Below are 17675 nucleotides of genomic sequence, written 5' to 3' on the forward strand. Positions count from 1 at the left end.
AGGGATGCAGAAAGAGAAGATTAATCTGTCGAATGAACGTAATATGTTCTGTGCTCTGTAAATTAGATGTTTGATTATTGACGTTAGTGATACTGAGAAACCTGTGAGTATCCAAACGTTATTCGCGAAATATAAATGTTCATATATATATATATACAGTACTTGTGTACATATATAATTGCAAACAGAATATTGATAAAATAAAATTCATCCTTCATCGTCAATCTTGTGGTGTCAGAAGCATTAATTTTTTATTGTGTCAGCACACTTAACAAGTTCTACAAGTAAAATTTCTTTCTAAAAAGTAATACTATCGTTGGCATGACAGATTATGTACAAGCAGAACGTGAAAAGCTGGAGAAATTAATTCTCTTCTGCATCCATGTTAGTTTGCCTCAGTATGGTGAAATATGATACTGCTGTACTCATGATCTGTAATGAAAATAGAAACTATTATAATAACCATGAAAATTATGTTAATTATAAATTTATTTATAAATTCGTATATTTTTAAATCTTTCAAGTAAAGGTGATGGAGAAGATAAGTTTCTACGAAAATATGGGATTTCATGTTGGTAGAAAAGTGATTACCCTAATATAAGTCTCAAGGGATATAGGAAAGAAACCACAGGCGGTCAAACAACACGCCCGTCGGGACCGCGTGATAACGAATTGAAAATCTCTTCGTATCATTTTTCCATATTTATCCATTGGTAGATCTGTCCACGGTATTGTGTAAATGGCCGACGAAACATTCATGCTTTCTTGCGTTACGAAATCGCAACTATACGTGAACATGAATAGTTGACACATGATGCAGAGGATGAAAGCTACGAAGCCATTTTTATACGAATCAACCAGGTCCACCTACATGTCAAGATATACTGTGAATGTAATTGAGTCGTGCAACGTGCAAATAATACTTGATTCTCGTTTATACATATATAATTATTTACATTGAGTGATTATGCAGCATACTAACCAAAACCAATTGAAATCCGATGAAACAAATTAATATGCCAAATATGATCACTTGTTCCAATACAATTTCAGTAAATATTACTTCGAGCGTGTCACAAAAGACAATGAGGGCCTTATGCTGTTCAATACAATTTTTGAATATCGCATAATATTTGTCCGAGGTATACGTGTTTTTATCTCCGTTAAAATTTCTTTCCTTCTCCAGACTTAACATTTTGTTTATTCTATACTGTAATACACGAAATTGCCCGCCCACGTGAAAGCACATAATGCAGAACATATTATCGAAGCAAAGATAACATACTCCGCATTGATATAGACCCAAAGCCTGCGGAAATGTAACAAAAATTACATGCCAATACATAAAGCTATCTTCGACTTTGAATTTCAATTTGACCTTCGGGTAATGCATCTTTATGATAATTTATTAATAATATTAAGAGATTACAGAATACCTGTGAAGTGAACAGAATTTCAAAATATGGTGACATAGACAATGGAAAGTCCACCCACAAATTAAATAGCAATTCCCTGTCTGATTCGTTCCTTCCAAAATTTTCTAAAATAAAAATTCTATATTTCGTGTTTTTATTATAAATCAATTAATTTGACCGTTTCACGAGTACAAGGTTAGCATAAGATTGTGTGAGTAAAATTACAAAATATTTAATTGATAAATAATTAAATACTTGGTAGCGCCAGTGAGTTAAATAGGAAGCTGACAACTGACAGCTTGTGACTGATAACAACTAAAACGCTAACTCGTGAAAGGTTTAAGACACTATAAAAATTATATTTTCCATTACATATAAATATTTTTAGTGCTTGCAATAAGCACTACCTACAAAGGACTTAAGAAATTGGTTAGAAATCCAATAAGTAATATTCAATGCAATTAAAGATAAATTGGCATTAATTTGAAATATATAAATATTAAGTTACGGTATGAAGAATTATGCCTGTTTTTGAAGCTTCATAATTATTACTTGGAAATCTTTCTTTAACGGTGTTTTGTTGCTTAATTTTTCGAATATAAATTGATAATTTTACCTACTATTGGTGATATGATACAGGAGAAAATCGTACATTGATTAGTAAATGTGAACGCACAAACGAAGTAAATGCATATATGTTTTGCATTTGCTATAATCTCGTGTTCGTTCTGTTCGTAATTTGAATGCCAAAAATTCTCCTTCATATATGCGATTAAACTAAGAAACTTCTTCTTATGTATAAATACTAAGATGACTTTAGATAAATTCAAGAACATTCCCACACAGTTGTATACGATGTATATAGAAGCCTAGAATGTTGAAACTATGGAAATTATAAGCATCACATAAAATTATTGATTTAAAACACAGAAATTAAAGGAACATTACAAATTTTTCAGTGCTAATAAATCGGTCACTATTAATTTGCATTATTTCTGAAAATTCTAAAAGTCACTTCATATTCTAAACGCATAAATTTGTGTAAAGATATAATATTAAAATTGTTATATTAATATACATCATATTCTACCAAAATAATTAAAATAAATTATATCAAAATGAGTATATGGGGTCGATATGAAACACAAGAAATAGTCCAAGCCAAATATTACGTCTCAATCTGAAGGAACATTTGAAGAAATGAAAATTTCATTGTACTCACGACATAGTCTTCGAAAGAGAAGTAGAGATCCCTCACTTCAGTCCCCAAGATGTAGGCGACAAGGATGGCGGTATATAAAATAGTAGCGTTCCTGAACAATTGTTCTCTACGACTAGTGGCTAACCAAAAACCTGTGGTTCTTAGATAGAAGGATGCTATATTGACAGAAAGGTCCTTATGATAAGTCAACCTCATATTGGATTTCGAACTATCGGGTTCACCGTCTAAGGCTTTATAGAAAGGCTAACCTATTAATTTTCGAAAAGTATCTGAACCAATCGATTCGGCACAGCTTGCCTTTGATGTGCACATCGTGCCCTATTATTCGTTCGTTCATATCATATTTGCTATTGGTAATATGCATTCGCGATTCTGTGATAAGGAAAAAAGTTATTATGATATATCTATTTGCGACCATGCAATTGCTGTAATGTATGTAATCGATGAGTTATGCATGATTGAGGGAACAGAATTGCAAAGCCCTCTTTAGAATTGAATGAGGGATGGCGGTTGAAAGTAGGGATGCAGAAAGAGAAGATTAATCTGTCGAATGAACGTAATATATTCTGTGCTCTCACAATTAGATGTTTGATCATTGATGTTAGTGATATTGAGAAACCTGTGAGTGTCCGGAACGTTATTCGTGAAATATAAATGTTCATATATATATATATATATACAGTACTTGTGTACATATATAATTGCAAACAGAATATTGATAAAATAAAATTCATCCTTCATCGTCAATCTTGTGGTGTCAGAAGCATTAATTTTTTATTGTGTCAGCACACTTAACAAGTTCTACAAGTAAAATTTCTTTCTAAAAAGTAATACTATCGTTGGCATGACAGATTATGTACAAGCAGAACGTGAAAAGCTGGAGAAATTAATTCTCTTCTGCATCCATGTTAGTTTGCCTCAGTATGGTGAAATATGATACTGCTGTACTCATGATCTGCAATGAAAATAGAAAATATTATAATAACCATGAAAACTATATTAATTATAAATTTATTTATAAATTCGTAAATTCCTAAATCTTTGAAGTAAAAGTGAAGGAGAAGATAAGTTTCTACGAAATTATGGTATTTCACGATGGCAGAAAAGTGATTACCCTAATATAAGTCTCAAGGGATATAGGAAAGAAACCACAGGCGGTCAAACAGCACGCCCGTCGGGACCTCGTGATAACGAATTGAAAATCTCTTCGTATCATTTTTCCATATTTATCCATTGGCAGATCTGTCCACGGTATTGTGTAAATGGCTGACGAAACATTCATGCTTTCTTGCGTTACGTAATCGCAACTATACGTGAACATGAATAGTTGACACATGATGCAGAGCATGAAAGCTACGAAGCCATTTTTAAACGAATCAGCCATGTCCACCTACATGTCAAGATATACTGTGAATGTAATTGAGTCGTGCAACGTGGAAATAACACTTGATTCTCGTTTATACAGATATAATTATTTACATTGAGTGATTATGCAGCATACTAACCGAAACCAATTGATATCCGATGAAACAAATTAATATGCCAAATATGATCACTTCTACCAATACAATTTCTCTAAATATTACTTCGAGCGTGTCACAAAAGTTAATGAGAGCCTTATGCTGTTCAATACAATTTTTGAATATCGCACAATATTTGTCCGAGGTATACGTGTTGTTATCTCCGTTCAAATTTCTTTCCTTCTCCAAACTTAACATATTGCTTATTCTATACTGTAATATACGAAATTGCCCGCCTACGTGAAAGCACATAATGCAGAACATATTATCGAAGCAAAGATAACATACTCCACATTGGTATCCGGACAAAACCTGCAGAAATGTAACGAAAATTACGTGCCAATACATAAAGCTATCTTCGATTTTGAATTTCAATTTGATCTTCGGGTAATGTATCTATATGATAATTTATTAATAATATTAAGAGATTACAGAATACCTGTGAAGTGAACACAATTTCAAAATATGGTGACATAGACAATGGAAAGTCCACCCACAAATTAAATAGCAATTCCCTGTCTGATTCGTTCCTTCCAAAATTTTCTAAAATAAAAATTCTATATTTCGTGTTTTTATTATAAATCAATTAATTTGACCGTTTCACGAGTACAAGGTTAGCATAAGATTGTGTGAGTAAAATTACAAAATATTTAATTGATAAATAATTAAATACTTGGTAGCGCCAGTGAGTTAAATAGGAAGCTGACAACTGACAGCTTGTGACTGATAACAACTAAAACGCTAACTCGTGAAAGGTTTAAGACACTATTAAAATTATATTTTCCATTACATATAAATATTTTTAGTGCTTGCAATAAGCACTACCTACAAAGGACTTAAGAAATTGGTTAGAAATCCAATAAGTAATATTCAATGCAATTAAAGATAAATTGGCATTAATTTGAAATATATAAATATTAAGTTACGGTATGAAGAATTATGCCTGTTTTTGAAGCTTCATAATTATTACTTGGAAATCTTTCTTTAACGGTGTTTTGTTGCTTAATTTTTCGAATATAAATTGATAATTTTACCTACTATTGGTGATATGATACAGGAGAAAATCGTACATTGATTAGTAAATGTGAACGCACAAACGAAGTAAATGCATATATGTTTTGCATTTGCTATAATCTCGTGTTCGTTCTGTTCGTAATTTGAATGCCAAAAATTCTCCTTCATATATGCGATTAAACTAAGAAACTTCTTCTTATGTATAAATACTAAGATGACTTTAGATAAATTCAAGAACATTCCCACACAGTTGTATACGATGTATATAGAAGCCTAGAATGTTGAAACTATGGAAATTATAAGCATCACATAAAATTATTGATTTAAAACACAGAAATTAAAGGAACATTACAAATTTTTCAGTGCTAATAAATCGGTCACTATTAATTTGCATTATTTCTGAAAATTCTAAAAGTCACTTCATATTCTAAACGCATAAATTTGTGTAAAGATATAATATTAAAATTGTTATATTAATATACATCATATTCTACCAAAATAATTAAAATAAATTATATCAAAATGAGTATATGGGGTCGATATGAAACACAAGAAATAGTCCAAGCCAAATATTACGTCTCAATCTGAAGGAACATTTGAAGAAATGAAAATTTCATTGTACTCACGACATAGTCTTCGAAAGAGAAGTAGAGATCCCTCACTTCAGTCCCCAAGATGTAGGCGACAAGGATGGCGGTATATAAAATAGTAGCGTTCCTGAACAATTGTTCTCTACGACTAGTGGCTAACCAAAAACCTGTGGTTCTTAGATAGAAGGATGCTATATTGACAGAAAGGTCCTTATGATAAGTCAACCTCATATTGGATTTCGAACTATCGGGTTCACCGTCTAAGGCTTTATAGAAAGGCTAACCTATTAATTTTCGAAAAGTATCTGAACCAATCGATTCGGCACAGCTTGCCTTTGATGTGCACATCGTGCCCTATTATTCGTTCGTTCATATCATATTTGCTATTGGTAATATGCATTCGCGATTCTGTGATAAGGAAAAAAGTTATTATGATATATCTATTTGCGACCATGCAATTGCTGTAATGTATGTAATCGATGAGTTATGCATGATTGAGGGAACAGAATTGCAAAGCCCTCTTTAGAATTGAATGAGGGATGGCGGTTGAAAGTAGGGATGCAGAAAGAGAAGATTAATCTGTCGAATGAACGTAATATATTCTGTGCTCTCACAATTAGATGTTTGATCATTGATGTTAGTGATATTGAGAAACCTGTGAGTGTCCGGAACGTTATTCGTGAAATATAAATGTTCATATATATATATATATATATATATACAGTACTTGTGTACATATATAATTGCAAACAGAATATTGATAAAATAAAATTCATCCTTCATCGTCAATCTTGTGGTGTCAGAAGCATTAATTTTTTATTGTGTCAGCACACTTAACAAGTTCTACAAGTAAAATTTCTTTCTAAAAAGTAATACTATCGTTGGCATGACAGATTATGTACAAGCAGAACGTGAAAAGCTGGAGAAATTAATTCTCTTCTGCATCCATGTTAGTTTGCCTCAGTATGGTGAAATATGATACTGCTGTACTCATGATCTGCAATGAAAATAGAAAATATTATAATAACCATGAAAACTATATTAATTATAAATTTATTTATAAATTCGTAAATTCCTAAATCTTTGAAGTAAAAGTGAAGGAGAAGATAAGTTTCTACGAAATTATGGTATTTCACGATGGCAGAAAAGTGATTACCCTAATATAAGTCTCAAGGGATATAGGAAAGAAACCACAGGCGGTCAAACAGCACGCCCGTCGGGACCTCGTGATAACGAATTGAAAATCTCTTCGTATCATTTTTCCATATTTATCCATTGGCAGATCTGTCCACGGTATTGTGTAAATGGCTGACGAAACATTCATGCTTTCTTGCGTTACGTAATCGCAACTATACGTGAACATGAATAGTTGACACATGATGCAGAGCATGAAAGCTACGAAGCCATTTTTAAACGAATCAGCCATGTCCACCTACATGTCAAGATATACTGTGAATGTAATTGAGTCGTGCAACGTGGAAATAACACTTGATTCTCGTTTATACAGATATAATTATTTACATTGAGTGATTATGCAGCATACTAACCGAAACCAATTGATATCCGATGAAACAAATTAATATGCCAAATATGATCACTTCTACCAATACAATTTCTCTAAATATTACTTCGAGCGTGTCACAAAAGTTAATGAGAGCCTTATGCTGTTCAATACAATTTTTGAATATCGCACAATATTTGTCCGAGGTATACGTGTTGTTATCTCCGTTCAAATTTCTTTCCTTCTCCAAACTTAACATATTGCTTATTCTATACTGTAATATACGAAATTGCCCGCCTACGTGAAAGCACATAATGCAGAACATATTATCGAAGCAAAGATAACATACTCCACATTGGTATCCGGACAAAACCTGCAGAAATGTAACGAAAATTACGTGCCAATACATAAAGCTATCTTCGATTTTGAATTTCAATTTGATCTTCGGGTAATGTATCTATATGATAATTTATTAATAATATTAAGAGATTACAGAATACCTGTGAAGTGAACACAATTTCAAAATATGGTGACATAGACAATGGAAAGTCCACCCACAAATTAAATAGCAATTCCCTGTCTGATTCGTTCCTTCCAAAATTTTCTAAAATAAAAATTCTATATTTCGTGTTTTTATTATAAATCAATTAATTTGACCGTTTCACGAGTACAAGGTTAGCATAAGATTGTGTGAGTAAAATTACAAAATATTTAATTGATAAATAATTAAATACTTGGTAGCGCCAGTGAGTTAAATAGGAAGCTGACAACTGACAGCTTGTGACTGATAACAACTAAAACGCTAACTCGTGAAAGGTTTAAGACACTATAAAAATTATATTTTCCATTACATATAAATATTTTTAGTGCTTGCAATAAGCACTACCTACAAAGGACTTAAGAAATTGGTTAGAAATCCAATAAGTAATATTCAATGCAATTAAAGATAAATTGGCATTAATTTGAAATATATAAATATTAAGTTACGGTATGAAGAATTATGCCTGTTTTTGAAGCTTCATAATTATTACTTGGAAATCTTTCTTTAACGGTGTTTTGTTGCTTAATTTTTCGAATATAAATTGATAATTTTACCTACTATTGGTGATATGATACAGGAGAAAATCGTACATTGATTAGTAAATGTGAACGCACAAACGAAGTAAATGCATATATGTTTTGCATTTGCTATAATCTCGTGTTCGTTCTGTTCGTAATTTGAATGCCAAAAATTCTCCTTCATATATGCGATTAAACTAAGAAACTTCTTCTTATGTATAAATACTAAGATGACTTTAGATAAATTCAAGAACATTCCCACACAGTTGTATACGATGTATATAGAAGCCTAGAATGTTGAAACTATGGAAATTATAAGCATCACATAAAATTATTGATTTAAAACACAGAAATTAAAGGAACATTACAAATTTTTCAGTGCTAATAAATCGGTCACTATTAATTTGCATTATTTCTGAAAATTCTAAAAGTCACTTCATATTCTAAACGCATAAATTTGTGTAAAGATATAATATTAAAATTGTTATATTAATATACATCATATTCTACCAAAATAATTAAAATAAATTATATCAAAATGAGTATATGGGGTCGATATGAAACACAAGAAATAGTCCAAGCCAAATATTACGTCTCAATCTGAAGGAACATTTGAAGAAATGAAAATTTCATTGTACTCACGACATAGTCTTCGAAAGAGAAGTAGAGATCCCTCACTTCAGTCCCCAAGATGTAGGCGACAAGGATGGCGGTATATAAAATAGTAGCGTTCCTGAACAATTGTTCTCTACGACTAGTGGCTAACCAAAAACCTGTGGTTCTTAGATAGAAGGATGCTATATTGACAGAAAGGTCCTTATGATAAGTCAACCTCATATTGGATTTCGAACTATCGGGTTCACCGTCTAAGGCTTTATAGAAAGGCTAACCTATTAATTTTCGAAAAGTATCTGAACCAATCGATTCGGCACAGCTTGCCTTTGATGTGCACATCGTGCCCTATTATTCGTTCGTTCATATCATATTTGCTATTGGTAATATGCATTCGCGATTCTGTGATAAGGAAAAAAGTTATTATGATATATCTATTTGCGACCATGCAATTGCTGTAATGTATGTAATCGATGAGTTATGCATGATTGAGGGAACAGAATTGCAAAGCCCTCTTTAGAATTGAATGAGGGATGGCGGTTGAAAGTAGGGATGCAGAAAGAGAAGATTAATCTGTCGAATGAACGTAATATATTCTGTGCTCTCACAATTAGATGTTTGATCATTGATGTTAGTGATATTGAGAAACCTGTGAGTGTCCGGAACGTTATTCGTGAAATATAAATGTTCATATATATATATATATATATATATACAGTACTTGTGTACATATATAATTGCAAACAGAATATTGATAAAATAAAATTCATCCTTCATCGTCAATCTTGTGGTGTCAGAAGCATTAATTTTTTATTGTGTCAGCACACTTAACAAGTTCTACAAGTAAAATTTCTTTCTAAAAAGTAATACTATCGTTGGCATGACAGATTATGTACAAGCAGAACGTGAAAAGCTGGAGAAATTAATTCTCTTCTGCATCCATGTTAGTTTGCCTCAGTATGGTGAAATATGATACTGCTGTACTCATGATCTGCAATGAAAATAGAAAATATTATAATAACCATGAAAACTATATTAATTATAAATTTATTTATAAATTCGTAAATTCCTAAATCTTTGAAGTAAAAGTGAAGGAGAAGATAAGTTTCTACGAAATTATGGTATTTCACGATGGCAGAAAAGTGATTACCCTAATATAAGTCTCAAGGGATATAGGAAAGAAACCACAGGCGGTCAAACAGCACGCCCGTCGGGACCTCGTGATAACGAATTGAAAATCTCTTCGTATCATTTTTCCATATTTATCCATTGGCAGATCTGTCCACGGTATTGTGTAAATGGCTGACGAAACATTCATGCTTTCTTGCGTTACGTAATCGCAACTATACGTGAACATGAATAGTTGACACATGATGCAGAGCATGAAAGCTACGAAGCCATTTTTAAACGAATCAGCCATGTCCACCTACATGTCAAGATATACTGTGAATGTAATTGAGTCGTGCAACGTGGAAATAACACTTGATTCTCGTTTATACAGATATAATTATTTACATTGAGTGATTATGCAGCATACTAACCGAAACCAATTGATATCCGATGAAACAAATTAATATGCCAAATATGATCACTTCTACCAATACAATTTCTCTAAATATTACTTCGAGCGTGTCACAAAAGTTAATGAGAGCCTTATGCTGTTCAATACAATTTTTGAATATCGCACAATATTTGTCCGAGGTATACGTGTTGTTATCTCCGTTCAAATTTCTTTCCTTCTCCAAACTTAACATATTGCTTATTCTATACTGTAATATACGAAATTGCCCGCCTACGTGAAAGCACATAATGCAGAACATATTATCGAAGCAAAGATAACATACTCCACATTGGTATCCGGACAAAACCTGCAGAAATGTAACGAAAATTACGTGCCAATACATAAAGCTATCTTCGATTTTGAATTTCAATTTGATCTTCGGGTAATGTATCTATATGATAATTTATTAATAATATTAAGAGATTACAGAATACCTGTGAAGTGAACACAATTTCAAAATATGGTGACATAGACAATGGAAAGTCCACCCACAAATTAAATAGCAATTCCCTGTCTGATTCGTTCCTTCCAAAATTTTCTAAAATAAAAATTCTATATTTCGTGTTTTTATTATAAATCAATTAATTTGACCGTTTCACGAGTACAAGGTTAGCATAAGATTGTGTGAGTAAAATTACAAAATATTTAATTGATAAATAATTAAATACTTGGTAGCGCCAGTGAGTTAAATAGGAAGCTGACAACTGACAGCTTGTGACTGATAACAACTAAAACGCTAACTCGTGAAAGGTTTAAGACACTATTAAAATTATATTTTCCATTACATATAAATATTTTTAGTGCTTGCAATAAGCACTACCTACAAAGGACTTAAGAAATTGGTTAGAAATCCAATAAGTAATATTCAATGCAATTAAAGATAAATTGGCATTAATTTGAAATATATAAATATTAAGTTACGGTATGAAGAATTATGCCTGTTTTTGAAGCTTCATAATTATTACTTGGAAATCTTTCTTTAACGGTGTTTTGTTGCTTAATTTTTCGAATATAAATTGATAATTTTACCTACTATTGGTGATATGATACAGGAGAAAATCGTACACTGATTAGTAAATGAGAACGCACAAACGAAGTAAATGCATATACGTTTTGCATTTGCTATAATTTCGTGTTCGTTCTGTTCGTAATTTGTATGCCAAAAATTCTTCTGCATATATGCGATTAAACTAAGGAACTTCTTCTTATGTATAAATACTAAGATGACCTTAGATAAATTCATGAACATTCCCACACAGTTGTATATGATGTACGTAGAAGCCTAGAATGTTGAAACTATGGAAATTATAAGCATCACATAAAATTATTGATTTAAAACAGAAATCAAGGAACATCGACAATTTCACAATTCCGCATTATATTTTCTGGAATGTGATTGTATTTCGCATACTTTTCATATTTTGCATTACTATGCAATCGATCTATTGTGCTAGAAATATTAAAAATTTTTCAGTGCTAATAAATCGGTCACTTTTAATTTGGATTATTTCTGAAAATTCTAAAAACCGTTTCATATTCTAAACGCATAAACTTATGTAAAGATATAATATTAAAATTGTTATATTAATATACATTATATTCTACCAAAATAATTAAAATAAATTATATCAAAATTAGTATATGGAGTTGATATGAAACACAAGAAATAGTCGAAGTCAAATATTACGTCTCAATCTGAAGGAACATTTGAAACAATGGAAACTTCATTGTACTCACGACATAGTCTTCCAAAGAGAAGTAAAGATCCCTTACTTCAGTGCTAAAGGCGTAGGTGACTAGGATGGCTGTATATAAAATAGTAGCGTTCCTGAATAATCGTTCTCCGCGACTAGTGGCTAACCAAAAACCGGAGAATTTTAGATAGTAGGTTGCTACAGTGACAGAAAGGTCCTTTGGCCACGTCAACTTCATATTGGATTTCGAACAATCGGGTTCACTGCCTAGGACTTTATTGAAAAGCCAATCTATTAATTTTCGAAAAGTATCTGAATCAATCGATTCGGTACAGCTTGCTTTTGATGTGCAAATCGTGCCCTATCATTCGTTCGTTATTATTATATATCGTTCGTTCATATCATACCTGCTACTGGTAATATGCATTCGCGATTCTGTGATAAGGAAAAAAGTTATTATGATATATCTATTTGCAACCATGTAGTTGTTGTAATGTATGTAATCAATGAGTTATGCATGATAGAGGATGCAGTGTTGCAGAACCCCTGTGGAATTGAGCGATGGCGCACAGTCGAATGTTGGAGCGCAGAAAGTGGGGATTAGTCTGACAAATGAAATAACGTTTCGTGTGTTTTGTGAAAAAATTGCATTCTCTTCGAAATTCATTTTTCCGAATCGCTTTTCATTGACTGGGATAGTGAAAAATCTGTGAATGTCACTAACGTTTATTGGGAAGTATGAAGATTTATAAATTCTTCATATCATATTTTTATTACGACAGTTTAATTCAAAATTTTTGATATTAAAATTTCTTTCTAAAATGTATTACTATCGTTAATATGAGAAATTGTGTACACGCAGAACGTAGAAAACTGGAGAAATTACGTATCTACTGCATTCACGCTATTCTGCTTCAGTATGGTAAAGTATGACATTGCTGTACTCATGATCTATAATGAAAATAGAGGATAATATAACAAGTATCAAAATTATATTATATATAAATTTATTTCTAAATTTGTAAATTTAAAGATTTTTGAGGTAAAGATGAAGGAGAAGGTAAGTTTCTTCGAAGTTATGGTATTTCATTACCTTGGTATAAGTGTCGAGAGATATAGGAAAGAAGCCACAGGCGGTCAAACAGCACGCACGGCGGGTCCGCATGATAAGGAGTTGACAATCTTTTCGTAACATTTTTCCATGTTTATCCATTGGGAAATCAGTCCACGGTATTGTGTAAATAGCCGACCCAACATTCGCACTCTCTTGCGTTACGAAATCGCAACTATATGTGAACATCCATAGTTGGCACATAGTACACAGTAAAAAAGATACGAAAGCAGTTTTATACGAAACAGACAGATTCACCTACATGTCAAGATATACTGTGAATGTAATTGAGTTGTGTACCGTGGAAATAACACTTTATTCTCATTTATAAATATATATTATTTACATTGAGTGGTTATGAAGCATACTAACCGAAACTAACTGATACCCGATGAAGCAAATTAATATGCTAAATATGATCACTTGGTCCATTGCAATTTCTCTAAATATTACTTCCATCGTATCACAAAACTCAATGAGAGTTTGATGTTGTTCAATACAATTTTTAAATATCGCATAACATTTCTCCGAAGTATACGGGTCTTCATGTTCGTCAAAATTTCTTTTCTTCTGTTGTCTTGACATTTTGCTTATTCTATATTGTAGTACACGGAATTGGCCCCCTACGTGTAAGCACATAATGCAGAATATATTATCGAAGCAAAGATAACATACTCCAGTATGGTAGAGACTCAAAGCCTGCGGAAATGTAACAAAAATTACGTGTCAATATATAAAGTTAACTTTGATTTTAAACTTTAATTTGATTTTAGGGTAATGTGTCCTTGTAATAATTCATTAATAATTATAAGGAATTACAGTTATATGCAAAGAAGTATAAAAATGTTTACCTAAAAGGTTGAGGAAATTTTTAAATTAATGTCGGTTAGAGATACAATGCTTGTTTAAATAGTTAATACCTGTATCGCATATGCAATTTCAAAATATGGCGATATAGACAATGGCAAGTCCAACCACATGTTAAATATAAGCACTCTCTCTGATTCGTTCTTTCCAATATTTTCTAAAATAAAAATTTTGCATCGTACATTTTTATTACAGATCATTTAATTTAATCCTTACACGAGTACAAGATTAGTATAAGATTGTATCAGTAAAATTATAAAATAGATCGACGATATACGTGATATTTATGATAAACATTTATTGCAGATATGAGCCCTGATGGCGCTAGTGAGTTCAATGGAAAACCGCTTTAAGACTACCGAAATGCCAACTCGTGAAAGACTTAAAACACTGTTAAAATTATATTTTCCATTACAAACAAATGTTTTGAATGTTTGTAAGAATCACTACCTAAAAGGTACTAAAAAAATCGAATTGAAATTGAGTAAATAATATCAAATGCAATTAATGATAAATTGGCCTTAATTTGAATTACATAAATATTAAGTTACGGTGTGAAGAATCATGCGTACTTTTGAAACTTCATAATTATTTCTTGCAAATCTTTTTTTAACGGTGTTTTGTTGCTTGATTCTTGGAATATGAATTGATAATTTTACCTAATATCGGTGTTATCATGTAGGAAAAAACGGTACACTGAGAAAAAAATGCGAACACACAAACAAAGTAAATGCACATATATTTTGCATCTGCTATGATCTCGTGTTCGTTTTGATCGTAATTTGAATGCCAAAAATTATTCTGCATATATGCAATTAAATTAAGAAATTTCCTCTTATGTATAAATACGATGATGATTTTGGTTAAATTCAGCACCAGTCCCACGGAGTTGCATATGATGAAAATGCAGGCCTAAAATGTTGAATGTTGCTAAGGAAATTATATAGATTACACAAAATTATTGATTTAAAACACAGAAATCAAAGAACATCGACAATTTCACAATTCCGCATTATATTTTGCATTACTATGCAATCGATCTATTGCGCTAGAAATATTAAAAATTTTCCAGGGCTACTTAAATCTGTATCCCTTAATTTGGATTATTTCCGAAAATTATAAAAAGTTATTTTATATTCTAAGCGCATAAACTTGTGTTAGGATATAATATTAATATCGTTATATTAATATGCAGTACATTCTACTAAAATAATTAAAATAAATTATATCGAAAAGAGTATATGGGGTGATACCAAACACAGGAAATAGTTCAAGCCTAATCCAGTCAAGCTTTTAATCTGAAAGAGGTAATGAAAGTTTTGTTGCTTTAACCACAAAGTCTTCCAAAGAGAAGTAGAGGCCCCTCATCTGAAGCCACAAGAAGAAGATTAATATGATGATGGTATACAAAATAGTAGCGTTCCTGAGCAATTGTTCTCTGCGACTAGTGGCTAACCAAAACCCGGAGAGTCTTAGATAAAAAGACGCCACACTGACAGAAAGATCCTTAGGGCACGTCAACCTCATATTGGACTTCGAACAATCAGGTTTACCGACTCGGAATTTATAGAAAGGCTAATCTATTAATTTTCGAAAAGCATCTGAAGCAATCGATTCGTCATAGCTCGCCTTTGATATGCAAATCGTGCCCTATTATTCGTTCGTTCATGTCGTATTTGCTATTGGTAATATATGTTCGCGATTCTGTGATAAGGAAAAAAGTTAGTATGATATATCTATTTGCAACCATGTAATTGTTGTAATGTATGTAATCAATGAGTTATGCATGATAGAGGAAGCAGTTACAAAATCCTTGTGGAATTGAGTGCTGGCTCGCAGTCGAATGTTGGAGTGCAAAAAGTGAGGATTAGTCTGACAAATGAAATAACATATCGTGTGTTTTGTGAAAAAATTGCATTCTCTTCGAAATTCATTTTTCCGAATCGCTTTGCATTGCCTGGGATAGTGAAAAATCTGTGAATGTCTTCAACGTTAATTACGAAGTATGAACATTAATAAATTCATACGAGTATGTATACAAGTAGAATATTGACGTGAAAAAATTCTTTTGATATTTATTGAAGTTATGGCTGCATCATTCTCACCCTAGATGGACTCAAAGTTCAAGGAAGTTCGAGAATTTCTGCAAATCCGGGGTTCACCCTCTGTCGCGTCGCGTCGCGATCGAAACTCTCGTGTTTCCGACGGGTTGTAAGGCCGTCTCGCGACTACGGCACGTGTTGCCCGCCAAATTATTATTGGGCAACTGTTTAAGTTGCACGAACAGAAAACAGTCGTGTCTACGACGTTCGACGTTTCGTCCGGATACGTGGCGTACTGCTGATTTGAAGAGAACTGTTTCAAGAGAACCGATGTTTCTGATGTTTCGTATGGAAGTGGTTAGAAAGAGCCGGTGTCTTTGAGAGCTCGTACGGAAGTGTTTGGAGAGAACCCGTGTCCCTCAGGGCTCGCACGGAAGTGTTAGGAGAGAACCCGTGTCTCCCTGTTTTTAACCAAGGGCGTTCCCTTGGTTCGCGAATCCGTGACCTTGGAGTGAGGGAAGGTTCCCCCGAAAAACAACGATAGTGGAGGAAACCCTCTCCTCCAAGGTGGGGTACCTGGGGTTCACTCGCGCGCTGGTGAACCCATCGGTCGTTTGTTACCCCTAGCGAGGGCCTGAGGCTTCCAACGTGTGCGGACCACGTGGAGTCCTCAGGCCTATTGTCAGCCAAGTATTAAGAGCCGTCGCCTAATTTCGTTAAATTAGCGATTTCCAGGATTCTCGTGTTCCGCGACACGAGAAGTCAAAGAAAAAAGGTAAAGCATTCAAACATGCTGAAGGCATGGAGCGGAAAATTCCGATGCCAAATTGTTCGACCCTAAGACCTGGCTGTTGGAAGACCGTAACGGGTCTTCCTTGTTCCACGACGGAACACACTCCGTGTTCTATATAGGGTGTCCAAGCAACGGTAGTACCGGGAAGGGGGTGATTCTCCATGCAGAAACGAATCGAGAAAAAAGAATACAATTTTTTTATTTGAAACTACGTTTTTGAGAAAATCGATTTTGAATATTGACCGAGGATACATGTCAATACATCAGCAGCGGTGGCACATCAACCCCTCCTCAATTGTACCGCATACTCATGTATTGATGGTCTATTCATATAAGCTATAGATAAGTACAGTCAGTCAGTGAATATTAAAAGTCGATTTTCTCGAAAACCAAGCTTCGAATCTAAAAATTTTATTCTTTTCTTTCGATTCGTTTCTGAATGTACAACCACCCCGTTCCTGGTTGTACTATTATTGCTGGGACACCCTGTATATAGAATTTTCGAATATTCCAATAGTATTTGTATCTAAAACAGGCTATGCTAGGTAGTCTTACTGATGAGTACCTAGTAGCTACCAGGCCCGTAAGGAAAGGCCCATCCCTCCTTTTCCGTCCGCCTCCTGACCCAACCAGCGCCATGACAGACACGCCACTCGATCGATGCAACAGAATTT

The 17675-nt window shown here is 33.1% G+C and overlaps 4 protein-coding genes across 4 annotated transcripts; all 4 read right to left on the minus strand.

The window, feature by feature from the left end:
* Window positions 1-363: 363 nt before the first annotated feature.
* On the minus strand, window positions 364-2832 carry LOC108555648 (odorant receptor Or2-like). The gene is made up of 5 exons (XM_017911423.1): window positions 2634-2832; window positions 1437-1540; window positions 983-1309; window positions 592-867; window positions 364-432 (listed from the first exon to the last, which is right to left on the minus strand). Exons 1-5 carry the CDS (start codon window positions 2830-2832, stop codon window positions 364-366), a joined length of 975 nt encoding a protein of 324 aa, XP_017766912.1.
* Window positions 2833-3523: 691 nt separating this feature from the next.
* LOC108555649 (odorant receptor 63a-like) lies at window positions 3524-5992 on the minus strand. The gene is made up of 4 exons (XM_017911426.1): window positions 5794-5992; window positions 4597-4700; window positions 4143-4469; window positions 3524-3592 (listed from the first exon to the last, which is right to left on the minus strand). Exons 1-4 carry the CDS (start codon window positions 5990-5992, stop codon window positions 3524-3526), a joined length of 699 nt encoding a protein of 232 aa, XP_017766915.1.
* A 697-nt stretch (window positions 5993-6689) lies between these two features.
* On the minus strand, window positions 6690-9158 carry LOC108555650 (odorant receptor 63a-like). Its single transcript, XM_017911427.1, has 4 exons — window positions 8960-9158; window positions 7763-7866; window positions 7309-7635; window positions 6690-6758 (listed from the first exon to the last, which is right to left on the minus strand). Exons 1-4 carry the CDS (start codon window positions 9156-9158, stop codon window positions 6690-6692), a joined length of 699 nt encoding a protein of 232 aa, XP_017766916.1.
* A 3912-nt stretch (window positions 9159-13070) lies between these two features.
* On the minus strand, window positions 13071-17640 carry LOC108555651 (odorant receptor 13a-like). Its single transcript, XM_017911428.1, has 7 exons — window positions 17557-17640; window positions 15499-15699; window positions 14826-15078; window positions 14220-14323; window positions 13672-13998; window positions 13282-13557; window positions 13071-13139 (listed from the first exon to the last, which is right to left on the minus strand). The coding sequence occupies exons 1-7, from the start codon at window positions 17638-17640 to the stop codon at window positions 13071-13073; spliced, it is 1314 nt and encodes a 437-aa protein (XP_017766917.1).
* Between the last annotated feature and the right edge of the window lie 35 nt (window positions 17641-17675).

This window comes from Eufriesea mexicana, unplaced genomic scaffold, assembly GCF_001483705.2.
Source record: "Eufriesea mexicana isolate 0111107269 unplaced genomic scaffold, ASM148370v2 scaffold221, whole genome shotgun sequence".
Classification (NCBI taxonomy): Eukaryota; Metazoa; Arthropoda; class Insecta; order Hymenoptera; family Apidae; genus Eufriesea; species Eufriesea mexicana.

Coding starts and splice junctions, on each gene's coding strand:
- LOC108555649 (XM_017911426.1), bottom strand. CDS start 5,992: ATGAGGTTGACTTATCATAAGGACCTTTCTGTCAATATAGCATCCTTC. Junction 4,701..5,793: donor TTTCGAAGACTATGTCGTGA/GTACAATGAAAT, acceptor TTTTTATTTTAG/AAAATTTTGGAAGGAACGAA. Junction 3,593..4,142: donor TCGGATATCAATTGGTTTCG/GTTAGTATGCTG, acceptor TTTTCATTGCAG/ATCATGAGTACAGCAGTATC.
- LOC108555648 (XM_017911423.1), bottom strand. CDS start 2,832: ATGAGGTTGACTTATCATAAGGACCTTTCTGTCAATATAGCATCCTTC. Junction 1,541..2,633: donor TTTCGAAGACTATGTCGTGA/GTACAATGAAAT, acceptor TTTTTATTTTAG/AAAATTTTGGAAGGAACGAA. Junction 1,310..1,436: donor AAATTCTGTTCACTTCACAG/GTATTCTGTAAT, acceptor ACATTTCCGCAG/GCTTTGGGTCTATATCAATG.
- LOC108555651 (XM_017911428.1), bottom strand. CDS start 17,640: ATGGCGCTGGTTGGGTCAGGAGGCGGACGGAAAAGGAGGGATGGGCCT. Junction 13,999..14,219: donor AAATTGCATATGCGATACAG/GTATTAACTATT, acceptor ACATTTCCGCAG/GCTTTGAGTCTCTACCATAC. Junction 13,558..13,671: donor TCGGGTATCAGTTAGTTTCG/GTTAGTATGCTT, acceptor CTTGACATGTAG/GTGAATCTGTCTGTTTCGTA.
- LOC108555650 (XM_017911427.1), bottom strand. CDS start 9,158: ATGAGGTTGACTTATCATAAGGACCTTTCTGTCAATATAGCATCCTTC. Junction 7,867..8,959: donor TTTCGAAGACTATGTCGTGA/GTACAATGAAAT, acceptor TTTTTATTTTAG/AAAATTTTGGAAGGAACGAA. Junction 7,636..7,762: donor AAATTGTGTTCACTTCACAG/GTATTCTGTAAT, acceptor ACATTTCTGCAG/GTTTTGTCCGGATACCAATG.